The sequence below is a fragment of the Vipera berus genome (genome assembly GCF_964194415.1).
Source record: "Vipera berus genome assembly, chromosome: 1".
In the NCBI taxonomy this organism is placed as follows: Eukaryota; Metazoa; Chordata; class Lepidosauria; order Squamata; family Viperidae; genus Vipera; species Vipera berus.
This window is the reverse complement of record NC_138202.1, coordinates 304,501,357-304,521,472: the sequence shown is the minus strand read 5'-3', so window position 1 is coordinate 304,521,472 and position 20,116 is coordinate 304,501,357. Positions and strand designations below refer to the sequence as shown.

Here is a 20,116-nt window from a genome sequence, read left to right as displayed (position 1 = left end):
AAAAATAGGGACCACTACGGTGGGAAGGTAACAGTGTTCCGTGCGCCTTTGGCGTCTAGTCATGCCGGCCACATGACCACGGAGATGTCCTCGGACAAGCGCTGGCTCTTCGGCTTTGAAACGGAGATGAGCACCGGCCCCTAGAGTCGGAAACGACTAGCACACATGTGCGGGGGAACCTTTACCTTTTAGAAATTTATTTAATAAATAAAATAAACAATGCAGTATCTGTGCCATGGTAACTTCATACTATGAAGTTCTATATGCAAAGGAAAAATATAAGGACTTTATTAATTCTAAAAAATAGTACAGTGAAAGGTTTTTAAAAAGTAGTAGACCTTGTAGGACTGTGACAGTCTTGCATTTGAAAGCTTTACTCTTTTAAATTGTTTTCTCAATATATACATTAATTCAAGTTTTTTCAGATTACTTATATAATATTACTTGCTGGTTTTCTATTAGGTATTTATTTATATCTGTAGAAAATAACAGCACCATCCTGTACAAGCCAAGTATGCCAAAACTGGCCAATTCTATTGAGATACAACTAAAAGCAAAAGCAAGAACAGACAGTTCTAAATAGCCACTCACTTCAACATTATACACATTTTGCCAGTTTTGTGTTGCTGTGGAAAGAAAGAAAGAAAGAAAGAAAGAAAGAAAGAAAGAAAGAAAGAAAGAAAGAAAGAAAGAAAGAAAGAAAGAAAGAAAGAAAGAAAGAAAGAAAGAAAGAAAGAAACTATGGCTCCAAATCTTTGTGGAGTTGTTAAACTAGCACACAGTTCATTTCTATGCATCACTGATTTATTATGAATGCTTACTTCAGCGGCAAAGATTGTAACAACTCTCATGGGTAAAGACAAAGGTTCTCTTTTTCCTTATTTTGACAAGTTAGTGAATGTCAAGTGGTGAGAAAGTGGCTGTGCTATGCCCTGTTTGTGAGCTCCTCACATGGGTATGGGCTCAAATGGCCACGAGTCCAGCAGAGCTCTCAATCAAGGTTATGTCCTTATAATATTGTACACGCTCTCAGTAATTTATTTCTAGTGAATTTACATCGAAGATCAAACAAAATGTTAAAAAAAGTTTTGATAGTTGCCACACATAAATTGTGGTTGTCGATATCTTTGCCATACCTGAAAGTATTTGTATCTTAACTTTAGTTCTGTTCTTGCCACTTATAAGACAAAACAAAATAGAATGTGAAGTCCTTGGTGCTCTCTGAGCTTGGCTGTTTGCAGACAGGAGCCAAGTATACTTATATCTCACTTCTTTTAAATAATTTGACTTCAGCAGAATAAGTATAGGGTTAAGAAGTTTTATAGTTGAATAAGTCTTCTTTCTTCTTTCATTTTTTTTTTCTATATTGGTGTTTTTTTTTGTTTTTTTTATATATATTTATGTATATTTAATATTATTAAGGTTTGTTTTATCCTATATAAGCTAGAGAGTGATAGATTTTAGAGTTTATGGTTGTTAGTATATGGTTGTTTATGATTGTTTTTTTTTATATATACCTTGTACTTAGCTCTGGGAAGTCGGGGGGGGGAGGGGGGGAGGGGGGAGAGGAAGGGGGGAGGGAGGAGGGGGGGAGGGGGATTTTTTAAGGGAAAAATTGTATGTTAAAACTTTTTAATAAAAAAAAAATAATTTGACTTCAGCATTTGAACTGTAGATTGTGGAAAATGAAGAATAGGAGCACATGGGTCCAGGACTTATTCTTCAGTAAATACTAAACTGATTCACACTTAAGTCTCACACTGTACAATTTCTATGCTGTCACACATAAATTCCAACCAATAATGTAGCTACTAACAGCAGAATTTGGAATTGTGAAAAGGAAAGAAATTGTTTTCTTGGTATAGTTAAAACATAAAAATAGAAAAGACCCAAAATAAACCTAGCCAATAACCCAATCTCCTCATTGTGGGTTTGTCAAAGGTATCCGGTTGGACACTCTAGAAAGCAGGATAGGATAGAAGACTTGAATGATCTAATCCAGTATGGCTGTTATACAAAAGGCTAAAGACTAAAAATAAATATGAAGAGAGAATTTTTTAAAACACGTATTTGAAGCAAGATCTATATTTGCTTTGGTAAAATGGAAAGAAGGATATAATGTTAAACACTTTTATTATCCTGGCACTTTTCTCTCCAAGTGGCTCCAGAAAGCCCTCAGGGCTTTCTATCATGAAAATATATTCAAAAATTAATTTTATGTTAACAAAATGGAAGATCTAAAATAATATATTTTAGAATATTATTTAGGAAATCAATCAATAACCTACCAAATCCCGGAATGGCTTTGAGACTAGATTTGAGGCAGATTTTTTCAAGTCGAAGGTAGCTATATCTCAGCAAGCAACTCCATAAAAACATCCAATCCATTCGTGTTCGATGATTCATGATTATGACACTTCTTTCTCCGGGGATGAATCCATCACCTGTTATGACTACTTTTGACCCAAACACTATCTCCAGCAGGGCCTAGGTAAAAAACAAAAATATTATTTGACAATCCTGCAAATGGCTAAATATCTCAGAGCAAATATTAACACTGATCAAATAAAAAAAAACCATTACATTGCACTAAAATTTTAGACTAGTCTATGCTTACCTCAACACGTACAGTATCTTTTTTTCTTTGAAAAATTATAATTTACCTGAAGAATTAGAGAAACATTTCACAACAGTGTAGCTGCATAAATGAATATAATAGCAACTACATGGCTATGCAAGGTGAGTCTAATATATCAGCAAGTTTTTTGGTCAGTACTTTTACTTCAAAAGTTTTATGTACAAATTCTATATCAGGGGAGACAAGTGACTTGAATAAAGTGTTACTCTAATTCAGAGGATTGTGAATTCGAGTTCTGTTTTAGGCATGAAAAACCAGCTGAGTGACTGGACAGTCACTATCAGCCTAATTCACCTCAGGATTGTTATAGGGAAAATAAGAGGAAGGAGTATTAGGTATGCTCGTCACGTTGAGTTATTCATAAAAAGAGGATGAGATAAAATCTAACAAAATAAAAAAGTATTACCCAATTCTGATCTTGAATTTTATGTAACAGGGAATACAATATCTACAGATGCCTCCCCAGTATTTACAGGACTCCATCTGATTTTATTTTTATTTGTTAAAAAATATTCAAATGGGTTCCTGAAATTCTTCCTGTAGTTTCATATAAATTTAAAAGAAAGTTTATATAATGAATTCATTTTATTTTATTATTTTTTGTTGTTGTTGTATTTTGCTTTAATTTTTGGATGTTTTATAATTTTTGTAAACCATTTAAAGGTTGAGTTTTATAACATAGGCCTCCAGAAGACATTTTAGAAGACTAAGCAAATGCCAATGAACCCAGCGAAAAAGAAAGTTAAACTGGGATACAGAGAATCACAGAGACCAATTTGCCTTTGGTATATGTGTTTTATAACTGGATTTGTTCCCAAGGCAACCATTTTGTTAGAGTACCCACAGATGTTTTTAAAATTCTAAAGGTCTCCAAAAAAGGTTGCCTAATCCTGCTCTAGGCTATAAAGGAAAGGAACAATAAGTACACAAAATACTTGTAGACTGAAATGTGGGAGAAGTTAATTTTTTAACCTCTATTTAGAGGGTTGTTGATACATACAGGAGTTATAGTCTAAAGGAGTAAATCAATAATTTTCAGTATTTCTTCAAACTCCAGTGGAAACTTAGCTTAATTTGAGGGTTGGCATATTGTTCAACCACAGAGGATGAAAGAAAATGTTGGGAGAACTGTGGGGCAATCCTTACTTGCTAAACACTGAAACAGTGTCTTACTGAATCACCACATGGTCTGAAAGAAGCTTTAGTTATGTTGTAAAAAAAAACCACCCAGAAAACAGACATGCTGTTTCAAAATAGACATATTTAATTATAAAATCATGAACATCTTTTTCACATGAATCTCTTTGCACTGTACTAACTTGGTGCTTGTGGCAGAGCCCTGCACATTCATAAAGTATGGTACTTTGTAGGCATCATCTGGGCAGCCAAAGACCAAGGACTGCTCTGGGACACACTACTCTGCAGACTTCAGTAAGAGGCTTTGGGAAGTATTGAAAAACTAAAACTTTTCCTCTTGCTTTCCTTTTGAAAAGAATTGGGAAGTTATAGTTCTATGATGTGGCAGTTTGCCACCATATTTTCATACACGTAATTCTCAACTTACAACTATTTATTCGGTAACTATTCGAAATTACAGTGATGCCGAACAAAAGAACTTGCAACTACAAAGTTGCAGTCATTGCAGTGCCCCTTTTGTTATGTGATCAAAATTTGTTTGACAGCGTACCCTGAACTTGCAGCCACAAGAGCAATACAACTCCCCCTTCACATGTATCTCACCCCTCCATCTGTGCCATTTTGGCTTCCTGTACTCTGCAGCTCCTAACACCGTATCTGACCAGAATGGTCTTTCATAAGGCAACTGCTGGCTCCCCGAGGTTTTCTTCCCAAGGTCACACACAGTGGTTTCCTTGCAAGACTTGGAGAAGATGGCCTTGTGGCCAGCAGCTGCATCATGAAGTGCCAGGCTAGGCACACCTCGTCAGCAATGGGAGCAAGAAGATTGAAGGTCAGTTGCAGTGACAAACACTGGGTGGCAAGAGACTGTGAGTGCAAGATGGCTAGAGTGGCTGAGGTCCCCAGGGCTTTGTGCCACACTGCTGGGTTGGCTGTAACTTCCAGGGGCTACGGTATTACTTTGTAGTTCTGTCGTTTTCCTACATCAGACTTCCTCAGTCTTAGATTAAGGAATGCACAGGATGAGGACTCTAGTGACATTGAAGGGTGGGACATACGCTAAAATACTTTGCAGGCTTTTAGGCAAGAGCAAGACAAACAAATATAATGGAATTCAGAAGTATCTAATGTACATTTGAAGTATTAGACATTTAGAATCCATTTTGAGATGACAGAAAGTGGCATATTGTTGAGTCTTCTAAATGCTATTATTACTTAGGGAGACAAATAAATCCTACACTTAGGGAAAAAAGAGTCTGTGTTTATATAAAATCGGGCTTTACAAACATCGATCTATCTCAAGTTACACATTAAAAGTTTTACTATTAGATTAATGCTTGCATTTTTTTTAAAAAAAATCCATTCAATCATATCTGCTCAGACAAATCCCTGTAATTTTCTTGGCAAAGGTTTTGACAAGTGGTTTGCTATTGCCTCCTTCCTAAGGCTGAGAGGTGAAGAGATTGACCCAAGGTCATCCAGTTGGCTTTGTGCCCAAGACAGGACTAGCACTCAAGGTCTCAGGATTTCTACCAAATGGCTCAAAAAGCTTGTATAATCATGCTTAATATGAATACTGAAGACCTTTCTACTGACAAATCTGCCTGGTGACTTCACAAAGCTTTTTTTTACATAAAATAGCAATAATATTATAATTATCTAGATCAGACATGTCAAACACAAGGCCCGGGGGCCAGATCCGGCCCGCAAAGTGGTTTCATGTGGCCCGTGAAGCCATTCTGGAAACAGTGAGGGAACGGCCCCCACTGCCTTGGCCCTGGCCCAGAGACCCTCCTTCTGCCAGAGACCCTCAGATCTGTCCCACTCATGCCCAGGCCCCCATAGGCACCCTTGATGCGAACAATGTAGAGCTGGCCACGCCCACCCAGTAGGCCATACGCACTCTAGCCACGCCCACCCAGTAGGCCACGCCCACCCAGGCCATACCCACCCGGCCCCTTGAGGGCAACCGCAATGCTGATGCAGCCCTCAATGAAATTGAGTTTGACACCCCTGATCTAGATCAATCAAGATAACATTTAAAATGAGGAAACAAGATTTGCGTGTGGGTAAAACTAAAACCTACTGAGTAAATTTTTAAAAAAGCTTCATTACTATTAATACTAACACATCAGAACTAACACTAAGTAGTTATTGCTCGAGCAGACAAGGGGCTCGAGCAATAACTACTGAAGAGAGGAACCAACAGGGTATAAAATAAGCAAGGTAACCTTTGCAAAGGCAAAATCTTTTACCAAAACAATGAGAGATAAAAACATATTTTAAGTCTATAATAAGCAAAAAATGTGTAATGTTAACATCTCCCAAATTCAGTGATTATAAGAATGGGAGAATTTATATTGCTTGTAGTCAATTTATAAGAGTTAAAGTGCGATAGATTTAATAGTTTATTGTTGTTTGCACATGGTAGATTATGATTGTTTCTACTTTTATACCTTGTATTTAGCTCTGGGAAGTCGGGGAGGGGGGAGGGGGAGGGAGGGAGGTGTTGGGGAGAGTTGGGAAGAGGGGAGGGGTTTGGGAGGGGTTTTGTTTTGTTTTGTTAAAAATAAAATGTACTGTAAAACTTTTTAATAAAAAAAAAAGAGAATGGGAGAAGGGATAGCACAATTAGACTTCTGTTATTATATTATTATAGCCCCTCTCAATAAAAGTAGTTTCATCAGCCCTTCTGTGGAGTTGATTCTTTGTCTAATCTATTTAATGAAGCTAACGGGCAGTAAGTCACTGAGGCTCACTGAAGTAATGTTAGCAGAGATCCTATCTTTTATCAAATTTCTCAAAATAATGCACATTATATAAAAGAAGACAACACACATAAAATGAATGGAGTTCAGGATTTTATGAACAATGTATAACAAGTCAAATATCATTGTATTTTTCATTCCAAAATAGAATAATACATTTTTTTTCTAACGGTTGATCTTTTTTAATCCTCATCTTAGTAAATTCTGGGTATCAATTATTTCAAGGAAGTAGCCACTTTCTTTTACTGTCCAATGTAGGTGTCCTTCTTTTCTTCCAGTTGACTTTCAAATGTTTCTTTGCAGCAAATGGCTAAGTCACTGAAGCTAAGTAAACTTCTTCAGGAGAAAGTACAATTTAATCCAATGGAATATATTTCTTACCAAACGTGTAAAACCAGAAGGGGAAGACTAACAGCTCTCTTTGTTATATCTGAATTACAACTCCTACTGGAAGATGTGATTTAGTAACATTTTGAGAGCCTTACCTACACCCACACCACTACCCTGTTTTGTTGGGGATCTTCACTTTTTAGTTCTACCCATCAGAAGCCTCAACCTGTAGTCTATATGGTCTATATGGGCTCCTTCCTCACTTACCATGGAAAAGTTTTCAGCATAAACCCCTGAGATTTTAGTTTGCTCATCTTATTTGGCACTTGATAAAGCAACAAATTTCTGAAATCATTTGTTGGCAGTGTTTTTAGAAAATAATGAAAGCCAGAAGAGCCATTTTTCCTTCTTACCCCTCCTCCACAATCACATTTGCTGCAGATACTTTTTGAGGAAAGAGGTTTGGAACCTGGAAGCTCTAGGTATTTTCAATTAAAGGAGTGAGCTAAACCTCCTCTTCATTTGTACTGGCTACAACATTACATACTTTGCTAAAAACAGCAAACCCATTCAGAAGAGAAACGGGCAATGCTTCCCTATTTTGCAAATTTCATATTCTGTTTCTCAGGAGTAGACAAATTGCCAATTCAAATAGTCAATTAGATAAAAAGTGAGAATATACATGCACAAAAGTTCACTGAAATATTGAATAATTCAAAGGAAGCAATCTGATGCATTGAATCAACACACAGTTTAAAGGAATAGTTGAATCAAAGCTTCGCATAGCTTAAGAGCTAGTATTATTAAGTCCTTTGACACTAAGTTCCTCAACAGCTAATCAAATTTCCATAACCTGGTTATCTGGGCTAAATTTGATCCTGATAGTTCTAATGAAGTAGACAGGTTTCTTGGAACTATTAACTTGGCTTCCTGTCTTTTAGAGCAATGACCTTGCTGATTAGCCATGGCTTGCTGGGAGACAATATGTTATTGACCCTTGGTGGGGGGGAATTATTCTTGAGAGGGGGGGCACCAAAAAGAAAGCTCTAGAAGCTACTGGTGAATTATGTTGGACAATTTTCAGCCCCAATTTCCCTTTTTAAGGAAATTTGCTTAGAAAGTGGCCGTGCTGTAGCTTCAGAGAACTGAAAAGGAAAATCATCTACACCACTTTGAGTCTAGTTTGAATTCTGAATGGGACCAAACAGCATTGTTTGTGTTTTTTGATAACTTCTAGTGGAAATAGGATGGGGACAATACATTCATCCTACATCTCCTTGATCTTTCAGAGACTTTTGTTCGTTCTGGACTGACTCTTCCTCACACAGTGATCATTCATAGTTATGACGGTGATGAAAAAGTAATTCTGCAACCAATGTTCAACCAATATATGTAGCATAGTCTCCATTAACTCACCAATCCAAAGCTATTAAGCTAGCCTTGTCTAAACATTTTACACTGAGCTTTAAAGCATATTATCTGTCCTGAAACATGTAATATATTATTTTGGAACATGGGCGTGGGGTGGGGAGGAGTTTATAAAGTATAGACATCAGCAACTTACCACTGGAAGTGTGAACCAAGTGGCCACAACACGATCAGTAATCCAGCGATACCAAGCTGGGGAAATAGACATCAGTGGCAGTAGGGGACCAAGCATGAAGATGCTTCCAAAAAAACTTCCCAAAAATAATGCAAGTACAAAATAAATTCCTCTCCATAGCACCATGGTTCTGAAACACAATGGAATAAGGATTTGGTAAACAGTTTTAATGCTGACTTCTTCCCCAAACAATCTCTCTTCTGGCCTTTCCAATGGTGGTTTTCTATTTTTATTTTTAATTATTTGTTTTACACATTAAATAAAATCAATAATTTATGTACTCAGAGAAATAATTCATACATATCAAGAAATAAAAGTCATACACCAACTGATGGTTAGCATGTCAGCCAGTGATACCAATACCCAAAATATTTATTTTGGAAATGAACTGACTCTCAAACTATCTCTGAACAGACTCAAAGAACTAGTTTTGATATATTAACTATTTAAAAGCAATGGCATTTTATAAATTCTGCACCTCTTCTATTGAAAAGTGTTACTAGCCAAAATTATGGTTGCAATACATTTTCAAATATATTCAACACATGTCAAACTTACTCTTATAAAATATGCATCAATTCCATGATAAACATCTACTACTTAATGAATCAGATGCATACAACTGCCTTTCTGATTAAATATGACTCAATTCCAGAATATTCTACCATTTGTTAGGAATTTTTCCACCTTAGTAGGCAACTTCCTATCATTACACAAATTTTGAAACACTAATTTTCCAAATTACAAACTATAAATAGGTTATTTCCCACTATTTATTACAATATTAAACTAGCTGCTGGTAAAAAGTGAGAGGGTGCTCTTGTTCACAATCCTGAACAGCTCTCTAAAAGATCAGTTTAAAATTGCATACAAAAATTTGCACTGGATAGACAGGAAACTGATGTTTTTAATTTTAGGGGAAAAATAGCAGTGGAAAAGCAATCTGGCTAACTTGTTGGAATTTCAGTTCCACTAACAACACATTGTTCAAAAGGTATCTACATAAATTCAATAATATACAAAACAAAAGTTGACTATAAAGTCAGCTCAGCATTTAACAAATATTCTAAATCACATGCACATTCATAAAAAAGATGGGTTTGGGAGGTGGATGATAAATATCAGAATATGAACATGAACAGTGCAAGAGTGCAATTGTTTTTTTTTCTTTGCAATCATACCCACAGATTGTAAGATTCTAAAACCCTTTAGCTTCACATTTTGTTTTCAAAATACAGGTAAATAATGACAACAATAATCATCATATTAGTCCTGCTAAATCCACATTTGGTTGAAGTCTCACTGTTTCTTGAGATTAAGTTTTCTGGTTTTATGAAACATTAGCATAGCAACATATAAGTTCTCTACAACTTAAAACATTGTATGCTTTCTTCATATTCTATCTTATTCTATACCACAAGTAATCAGATCTCCTTTTTCTTCCAAAAACAAACAATTAAGGTGATGGCAGCTGTAACCCTACCTTTTTATTTGCGACAAATTCTGTTATGTGAAATAGGAACATTGTATGCTTTATTTAAATAACAAATTTGTTATTTCTAAATCTCAACTCCCATCACATTGAGATTTCACTGTAATGATAATCAATGTTTTCCTTCTGTCTAGTTGTCTTATTACAAGATACTTAAAACACTATTTACTTTGACAGTTTACGTATTTGGTTTATCTTTCTTCTGCCCTTTACATGATGAAATCAACAAAACACATTTTTACAAGTCACACCTTGTAAGAGGTTACAAAAACAGGAAGCTTAATTCAGATCGGTTAATAATTGTTTAGTTCCTGTTCAGCCACCAATTTCATAAAAGACATGAAACAATATGGGATCCATTGTTAACATCAGATTAAAAGTAAGAGGTCATTTTTTCCCTTAAAATTAAAGATGCCCAAAGATCTGCATAGTTTGACCAATTTTACTGTGAAATTCCAGTTTACAAATGATCAGCAACACCACAAATGCCACAAGCTATTTTCTAGACCACGGGTCGGCAACCCGCGGCTCCAGAGCCGCATGTGGCTCTTTCAGGTCCCAGTCCTCCTCCGCCGCCATCTGCAGTCCAGAAAAAAAAAGTGGGACTAAAAAAGTTCAACCAATCAATTCAAACTTCTCATGGAAAAAAAACACTTCAGACTGCACATGGCGGCAGAGGAGGAAGAGACGGGAGGACTGCTGGAAAGGTGAGTGGGTCGGTCAGATGGGGCATGTGGTGGTGATGGTGGTGGTGTTTCTGAGCAGCATATGGAGTCTTGGACGCTGCCAGACCCCCTCCTTCTTTCCCCCCTTTTCTCTTTTTCTCTCTCTCTCTCTGTGAGAAAGAGAGAGAGAGAGACCAAATCCGTTGATTTTCCAGCAAGCTACTGCTGCCTCATCTCCTGCCCTTGCTGCCTCTCCTGTGGAGACGCGTTTGCGTCTCTCTGTGTCTCTCTCTGCCACTCAAAGCCATCCTGCAGCAGTTTCAATCAGCCCCAATTGCCAAGCGTCCCCATGGAAATCAATGGAGGTCCACGGCACCTCCAAGTGACAGTCTGTTGGTTTTACCAGCGAGCCACTGCCTCCTACAGCTCCGCACCACCTTCTTTCACTCTGAACCATGACCCACAAGGATTCCTCTCCCCACAGCTACCACGCCGGTTCATCCCTCACCCTGTTTGTGCTGCGAGCCGCGGGGATGCCTTGCCCCAGCGGCGTCACTGGCCCGCCTCCGCTGGCTCCTCTGTGCTCATCGGGCCACCTGGCTTCCAGGCAGCACATCCCACAGGGGAGGTCTGCTAGGGAGGCGGCGGTCCGGCATTGTTTCCCCCCTTGTGCATGTGTGTATGTGTGTGAGACCTACGGGAACGGCTGGTAGAGGTGCTGGCAGTCCAGTGTTGTTTCCCCCCCCTCGTACGTTTGTATATGTGTCAGACCCACGGGAACGTCTGGAAGAGACAGCCGGCAGTTCGGCATTGTTTTCCCCCCTCATACGTTTGTATGTGTGTAAAACCCACAGGAATGGCTGGAAGAGGCAGCAGGCAGTCTGGCGTTGTTTCTCCCCCTTCTATGTTTGTATGTGTGTCAGACCCGCCGGAACGGCTGGAAGAGGCAGCTGGCAGTCCGGCGTTGTTTCTCCCCCTCGTACATGTGTGACTGCCCTTTCACCATCTCCTCACCCCCTCCTCCTGGCCTATCCTAGGGGGGTGTCTCCCATCCTATTGCTAAGGAAGCTTTGGATACAAAGCCAGGTCTCCTCACATGGAGAGGGAGTGGGCCTCCCTCTTGACTTTGCCCTCGTACCCATCATGAGCAACCTAAGGAGAGCAAGCACAGCAGCTGGGCGCCACCTTGGGGAAGTGGGCTTAGTGCCACAGGTGCTTGAGGGCTGGGCTGGGCATTTGACCTCCGCACCACCATCCAGCACCCCCGCATGGCTTGAGAGGAACAGTGAGGCTCCTCCAGTGGACCATGCCTTGGCACTTGCCTTGGTACCATCTTCTTCTGCCAGAGACCCACAGATCTGTCCCACTCCTGCCCAGGCCCCCATAGGCACACTTGACACAAACAATGTAGAGCTGGCCATGCCCACCCAGTAGGCTACATGCACTTCAGCCACACCCAACCAGTAGGCCACGCCCACACCGGCCACACACACACACCCCCGAGGGCAACCACAATTCTGATGCGGCCCTCAATGATCTACAGATCATATGTTTAGTAAGTGTTTGAAGACATGCCAGTGCTGAAAAAATACTTTTACAGACCATGTATAACCATTTGCAAACTTTGCAGTATCTCTCAGTCAAGTCATCACCATTACAGTCATTATTCAGTATGCACTGTCCTATGTTTTCCCCCCTCCTTGTGGAGCAGAGATTAGAGATAAAAGGTTTGCAAGAAAGTGAGCTGTTGCTTTTCTAAACACTGAAAGTGATCTCAAAGACTGTGGGGCCAGCTTACAACTGTCTCTTGAAATCTCTTTCTCTTCCATCTGGCCAATTGCAAGGGAGAAGCATGTGATTTCTGTAGACAATATCTCCTTTGCCAGACTCTTTTTACTGCTGTCAGGATCACATTTATCTTGATGTTCAGAAGAGCAAGAGTTTACTCTCTTGAAATATCTTTGTTTCCAGTCTCTCCATTCTGCGATGGGGGAAACAGGCAATTTCTGTAGGCCATTTCTCTTTTGCCTGACCCCCTGCCTGAATGGAAAAATTGAAAAGGATTTCAAGAGAGTAAACTCTTTGTGTAGCATGTGCCCACAGCTCCAAGCTCCAGGCTGCAGCATGATTGCATTGCTTTCAATATGTGTAAGACGGTAAATAGGCACCTGAGCATTTTAAGAGGCAGGGGAGTGGTTAGGAGGCAAGCAAAAGCTAAAGATGTGAAAGTGACTTGTCTCTTTCCAGCCAGAAAGCACAATCATGATCAGATGATTTCCCACTTAGCAACCACTTCACTTAACAACAGAGTTGCTGGTTCCATTTAGGGTCATTGAGCAAGCACTATCTATGCTAGTCAAATATTTTTAAGCTTTGCAATTGCATTTTCTACTTCATTTGAGCAAACATCAGTTTTCCACTCTCTCAACTTCTAGCTATAGAATAATTAATAAAAAAGTAAAAATTGTACTATTTTTATGAAATTGAAAACCATAACAACATTTCAATCGGCAGAAATTCTCTTCTGCTTTCCTTGATGCAATCATCCTTTTTCTACTTTTCCAAATCATTCTTAGTTAACTAAGATTACATCTTGCCTTCCCTCTAATAGTTCAGAGTGATATAGAGAGCATTACCCATTTAATTCTCTTCACAGCACACACAATAAGAAAGGTAGATTCAGAGAAAATGACTGGTTTAAAAGTGAACCAATGAGCGTTCATGCTTCAGAATTTTCTAGTCCAGTATCTTAACCACAACACTACTGGCTTTTCAAATTCATTAGATTATTTGTATTTATGAATTTTACAGACAAGGTAATTTAACGTAAAAGCCGGCTGGATGACTATAAACCAACAACTCTCTTAGCCCAATCCACTTCACAGGGCTTTCGTTATGAAGAAAATAGGAGAGGGAACACTATGTATGCCTCCTTGCACAAAAATAAAGGTGGGATTTAAACTTCATAAATAAATAAAACACATCTTCATATTTTATTAACCTATTGTGCTAGAAATTTAAAATTCATAAATTGAAATCTGAAATAACCCTTTGTATGAAAATTTGTACCCTACTACCTCTTTCAGTAAATACTTTCCTAAAATTCTGAAATAAGTATATTATATTATTTTGTTATACTTTTATTTTCTTCCTCCCCAGCAATGTCTTGCTTACATTACTGATCATATGATCTCAATTTATAAAAAGTGTATAGATACAATGTATGTATGTGATATTAAAAGTTGTATGTGTGTACATATACAAAATATATACATAAACTGCAAACTATTTAAGTATAGCACTGTGCAGCAGCAGCTGAAAAATCTAATACAATCCTTGGTGTATAAACAGGCATAGAATCCAAAACACGTAAAGTATTAGTACCGCTTTATAAAGCCTTAGTAAAGCCACACCTGGAATACTGCATCCAATTTTGGTCACCACAGACTTTGGAAAAAGTGCAAAGAAGAGCAACTAATTAAAAGCCTGGAGACTAAAACAATGAAGAACCGTTGCAGGATTTGGGTATGGCTAGTCTAAAGAAAAGAAGAACTAAAGGGGGCATGATGGCAGAATTTCAGTATTTGAGTGACTGCCACAAAGAGAAGGAGATCAACTTATTTTCCAAAGAAGGCAAGACAAGAAACAAAGGATGGAAACTAATCAAGGAGAAGCAACCTGGAATTAAGGAGAAACTTCCTAACACTGAAGACGTTAACCAGTGGAACAGCTTACCGTCAGAAGTTGTGGGTGCTTTATCACTGGAGGTTTTTAAGAAGGGACTGGACAGTCACTTATCTGAAATTGTAGGGTCTCCTGCTTGAGCAGGGGGTTAGACTATAAGATCTCCACAGTCACTTCCATCTCTTATTCTGATTGACTTCTATTATCTCTCTCTCTCTCTCTTATAAAAACATTTTAGTGAATTTTTTCAAATATTTTGGTGCATGTTTTTTGCCTGTTTATATAGTTTGGAGGATCGTTATTCTAATCCAGTGGTGGTGAACCTATGGCACGCTTGCCAGAGGCGGCACTCAGAGCCCTCTCTGTGTGGGCAAGCATGCCGTTGCCCCAACCCCACCACTTCCGTGGCCCCCTCCTCATCAGCAGCCCCCCCTGGAGGAGAGTTGCCCCAGGCGCTGCGCCGAGGGGACGTTGTCTTACCTGAACGCCTTTTCTCAGCATGATGATGGAGAATCCACAAATGGGTTAACTCTGTCTTCCTGCCCAATTAGACTAAGTCAGTCAAACTTGCCACGCCTCCCCTGGGCCAGGACAACTCCCAGTCACGACAAAGGTGAAGCAAATGACGACAGTCCGACGTGTTGGCTCCCATACCCGACACAGGACCTGACAGACACTAAGGGGTGGGTGTGGATTCTCCATCATCATGCTGAGAAAAGGCATTCAGGTAAGACAATGCCCCTTCTCCAGCATGATAGATGGAGAATCCACGAATGAGACATACCAAAGCTGCCCTGTCCCTATTGGAGGGAATCAGTCTGGGCCTGTGTCCCACCCTGTGGCACCACCTGTTGCAGAACTCCCCGGCTGCCTCACGAAAGGGGAAGGCGAGGACCATGTCGCTGCCCTACAAATGTCCTCAATGGACACCTGTGTCCCCCAAGCCGCAGAAGTTGCAGCACTACGAGTGGAGTGAGCAGTGATATGCCTGGGAACTGACAGGGAATGAGATTGGTAAGCCCCTGCAATACAAGCCCTGATCTACCTGCCTATAGTGGAGGCAGAAACCTTCCGCCCCATAGTAGAGGGTTGAAAGGAAACGAAGAGGGCTTCTGACTTGTGAAAAGATGCTGTCTGCTTAATATAGTGGTGTAAAGCCCTGCGAATGTCCAGAGTGTGCCATTGCCGTTCCAAGGCATGAGATGGATGAGGACAGAAATCTGGCAAAATGACTTCCTGTGCTCTATGAAACAAGGTATTGACCTTAGGAATAAAGGAGGGATCCAATCGAAGGACCACCCTGTCAGCATGAAAAACGCATGTCGTCTGACAGAGAGCTGCCAATTCAGAAATGCATCTAGCCGACGTGACGGCTATCAAGGCCACCTTAATTGTCAAGAACCGCAGAGTACAGGTCCTGATGTGTTCAAATGGAGAAGAGGTAAGGGCCTGCAAGACCCATGACAAATCCCAAGAGGAATACCGGTGAACCACTGGAGGTTGGTGTTGGTCGCTCCCTTGAGAAATGAGCATACCATAGGATGTTGAGCCAATGCCTCTGAATTGCCCCATGTAAATACGGTGGAGAGAGCTGCTACTTGTCGGCGGATGGTATTGGGTGCCAAGCCCTTGTTGAGCCCCTCCAATAAATAGTCCAAGATCCTCAGGATAGTAACAGCTGAAAGATCTAACTGGTTAATTGCACACCAACTACAGAAACTCTTCCCAGTGGAGTCATAGATCCTGTTTGTTGTAGGCTGTCTAGAGGCCTGAATCATCGTAATTACCTCCGATGAATAAGACTCATGTGTCAGGAGCGCCCCTCAAGTGCCAAGCAGTCAACTGGAGCCACTGGGGTTCTGGATGATGCAGAGCTCCCTGGCTGAGTAAAATGCAATCTGGAGGAATCCTCCATGGGGGAGAGATTGACAGACTCACGAGGTCAGCAAACCACGGCCGTCTTGGTCAGTGTGGTGCAACAAGTATCGCCTCTGCCCGCTCTTGCAGTAACTTGCGGATGACTGCCGGGATCAGAGGGAAAGGCGGAAAGGCATACAGCAGGCCCCTGGGCCAAGGGCTGCGGAGGGCATCCGTTCCCTCTGCCCCCGGAGAGGGGAACAGGGAGAAGAACCTCGGAAGCTGGGAATTTGCCGGAGAAGCGAACAGATCCAGTACCAGCTGACCAAACCTCTCCAATATCTCCTTGAAGAGACCGGGATGCAGGCGCCATTCGGAATGATCCACTGTCGACCTGCTGAGAAAGTCCACCTGCTAATTTGCCTCCCCCGAGATGTGCTCGGCCCTGAGTGATGAGAGATTGGTCTCTGCCCAAGAGCCCAACAGTTAGGCCTCGGCCATAAGGGACCTGGAACAGGTACCCCCTTGCAAAAGCCCCCTCACATGGGCTTTTGCTGCCATGTTGTCCGTGAGGACCAGAACATGTTGTCTCAACCCCGTTGCAGAAGTGATGTAGGGCCAGATGTATGCTCTGAGCTCCAACCAATTTATGTTGTGCTGTAGGTTGGACCGGGACTGGCCCTGAGCCAACTGAGACCCTAGATGTGCCCCCCCCAGCCAAACATGCTGGCGTCCAGTCAGGGTGATCCAAACAGGCTCCTGGAATAAAGAGCCCCTGGCTACCGCTGGCGAGGCCCACCACTGGAGGGAGTTTAGGGTCCGAGACGGAACCCTTACCATTTGGTTGGAGGAGCTGGTGCCCAGTCTCTGAAATGGGAGCAAAAACCATTGCAGGTCCCTGGAATGTAGTCTGGCCCATGGGACTGCTCCCATGCAGGAAACCAACTTCCCTAATAGTTGGGAAAGAATGGCCAGGGTGACTACCCTCTCCCTCTGGACCTGAAGGACCAGGGCTGTGGTGCTGTCCTGACGGTCATGAGATAAATAGACCTTGCACAGTTCAGTGTCTATGACCGCGCCCAAATGAAGAATGCGGGTTGAGGGAACTGTCTGGCTCTTTTGAAAGTTCACCGAGAACCCGTGGTCCTGGAGAGTCGATAGACAAAGCCAGGTCCAATTGAGCCGCCTGGACCGATAGGGACTGGATGAGAATGTCGTCCAGATAGCACTGGATGCGTACAGGGACAGACCTCAAATGCGCGGTCAGCGCCAAGATCTTGGTAAACACTCTTGGGGCCAACGAAAGGCTGAACGGTAAGGCTCTGTACTGGAAATGGTGAGTCTTGTAGCAAAACCTGAGGAACCTCCAGTGGGCAGGAAGGATGGGAATGTGAAGGTATGCTTCCGTGAGGTCGATGGATGTCAGGAAGTCTCCCCTCCTGATGCTGACCAAGATGGACTGTAGTGTTTGCATCTTGAACTTCTTGTATGTGAGATGAGCGTTCAGCCCCTTTAGATCGAGTATTGCCCTCCATCTTCCAGATATCTTCGGAACGACGAAAAGGATGGAATAGAACCCCCTTCCTAGCTGCCCATCTGGGACTGGTTCTATGGCCCTTATTTCTAAGAGGTGCTGAATAGCCTCTGACATGAGAGCTTTCCTGACCGCATTTTTTGACAGCGGACAAGGAATGAAGTGCTCCTGATAGTGTTGAGGACCCAAGCGTCTGTGGTGGTGGCCTCCCATTTTTGAACAAACAACGTCAGTCTGCCACCAATTGGGGAGACCACCCTGAAGTCATTTAGACTTTCTGAAGGGGCGGCCCCCCGTGCCTCGAAAGGGCCACTTTGCTTGGAATTGCAACCTGGGTCTGTCTCTGGTCCCTGGTTGAAATAATGAATGGGTGTGATGTTGTTGAGTCAGCATAAAACTGATGACACAAAAAAAATGAACTGCAAGCAGAAGGAATCTGAACTCAGAGCCCTCTGCAATGATTACAAGGAAGAAGCCTGAAAAGGGGCCCTGCGCTTGTGCAGCGCCTCAGAGGCCAGCTTCCCTTGGATTGACAAAGCAAACTGTAACTCTGTAGTTTGGGGGTGCTTGAAATCCATCCCCTCTCCCTCCTGAGCTGACAAGGACAAATCGAGCCAAAAGCTTTCAGGAAAAACTGGGACAATAGCAATGCCCAAAATGGCGGCCGCTATGGAAAATGAGCACAGGAGGGAATCTGTTCCTTCCCCTCAAGACCGGATAGAAGGCAAGCAAATGTTAAACTCTTCGTGTGCCTCTGCTACTTCAGACACGCTGAAAAAAACAAGCAACACAGAATTTCTAAGTGAAAGCCTCCCCACAGACTTGCAAAATTCAAAAACGTAATTCAAAATGGCTGCCACAATAAACGTGCTGCAAAAACGAAAGCCAGAGAGTCAGAAGAGGCTGCAGCTTAGTCAGAGCTTGCAGCTAGAAAAAAAGGGAATGTTTTCACGAGCTCCTGCAATTTTAGGCAATCTTAAACAAGACAGCTGAACTGAGAAAAACTCCTCCCGAACTGACAATAAGCAGCAGGCATTCAAAATGGCGGCCACCAAAAATGAAAGCCTGAGGCTTTTGGAAGGCTGCAGCTCAGACAGAGCTTGAAGCTGGAAAGGGGAAGAAGCCAGATACTGCACTGATCCCAGTGCAGGGGGTGAGAAGTATCCACGAAGGGAGGGGGGAACTGTACGACCTGCTCAAATTACTCTGAAGAGAAGACTCAGCAGGATTCTGGGAGCCAAATTTGCTACGTCTTTTCTGGGCACAGACTAAGTCGTGAATGGGAGGTGTTCTGGCCCAGGAGAGGTGTGGCAAGTTTGACTGACTTAGTCTAATTGGGCAGGAAGACAGAGTTAACCCATTCGTGGATTCTCCATCTATCATGCTGGAGAACAGCGCAGCCAAGTACATGGCAGCTGATGCTGTGGAGCGTGGACAGAGGGTGTGGCTGCTATGAGGCTGCTGGGCCGCCTGGGCGATCTGCTGTGGTGGGCCATAGAGGTGGTGGGTGGCCCTGTGGGCAGGAGAGGCAGGGGCAGGGCAGGGGCGAGGCAGTTTTGAGGCACTGTCTCTAAAAGTTTTGCCATCACTGTTCTAATCCATTGTTGCTAACTTTTTTTAAAAAAAACTTGGTTTCTTCAAGGAAATTATTAACCTCTTTAAGGACCACATGGAGGGACTAATTCTAAAAAGGAGAAACATGATTAATTGCTTTCTCAACTGTTCAGAGCAAAATGAAATGGCTATCAATGAATAGAGAATATAATTTTTCCACTGACATAAAGAACAAATTCAGTTCAACCAATAGTGATGCTTGAGAGAAATCTCACTATTTTCAATGAATTAAATTTGTTTTGATAAGAATGAACTTATCATTCAATCTTTGCAACTAAATAATCCTCAATATTTTTTCTTATTTTCCTCAGACTAACTGATTTTATTTCTATAGGGAATTGTACTAAAGCAAGAAATAATAGCAAGAACAGATGTTGCTCTGAATCAGGCTTTTAAAAAATGAAGTAGCTGCCTCATAAAATGTATAGAAAGACTACTTTTTATTGAAAGCTGCACCACTGTTCATAAATTCTCCCAAAATTTGTATTTAAACATCAAGTCAATACTCTCACTAGGAGAAAAAAAGAACTATGTTGTAATTTCATGAATAATTATAAAACTGTGTCAAACAATTTCACGTACCTACTGGTCAGCTTACCAGCTACAAAATGGTTCAATTACTACAATTCTATAGCTATCTGATTTGCCTTTAAACATGATTGGAAGCGATAGCAAAAATAAAATTAATTATAAATTAATTACTAAATTTGATTCTTAGGGAAATGTCTTTATTGTGTGGATACATGCTTGTTTAGATAATGGAACTTGTTCCCATTTTGTAAATCCTCAAAAAT

At 41.3% G+C, this 20,116-nt stretch overlaps 1 protein-coding gene across 9 annotated transcripts in view; it reads right to left on the bottom strand.

The window, feature by feature from the left end:
- Nucleotides 1-20,116, bottom strand: part of LCLAT1 (lysocardiolipin acyltransferase 1) — an 88,218-nt gene that overhangs the window by 49,214 nt on the left and 18,888 nt on the right. For 8 of the 9 annotated variants that reach the window (XM_081323862.1, XM_081323863.1, XM_081323865.1 and 5 more), the window contains 2 exons: nt 8,438-8,606; nt 2,289-2,487 (listed from right to left, as the gene is read on the bottom strand). In XM_081323862.1, coding sequence (XP_081179988.1) covers nt 2,289-2,487; nt 8,438-8,602 — 364 coding nt within the window. In that variant the 5' untranslated portion in view covers nt 8,603-8,606. Of the gene's footprint in view, nt 1-2,288; nt 2,488-8,437; nt 8,607-20,116 lie in introns of those variants that run through there. The other variant, XM_081323870.1, reaches the window with a different exon arrangement.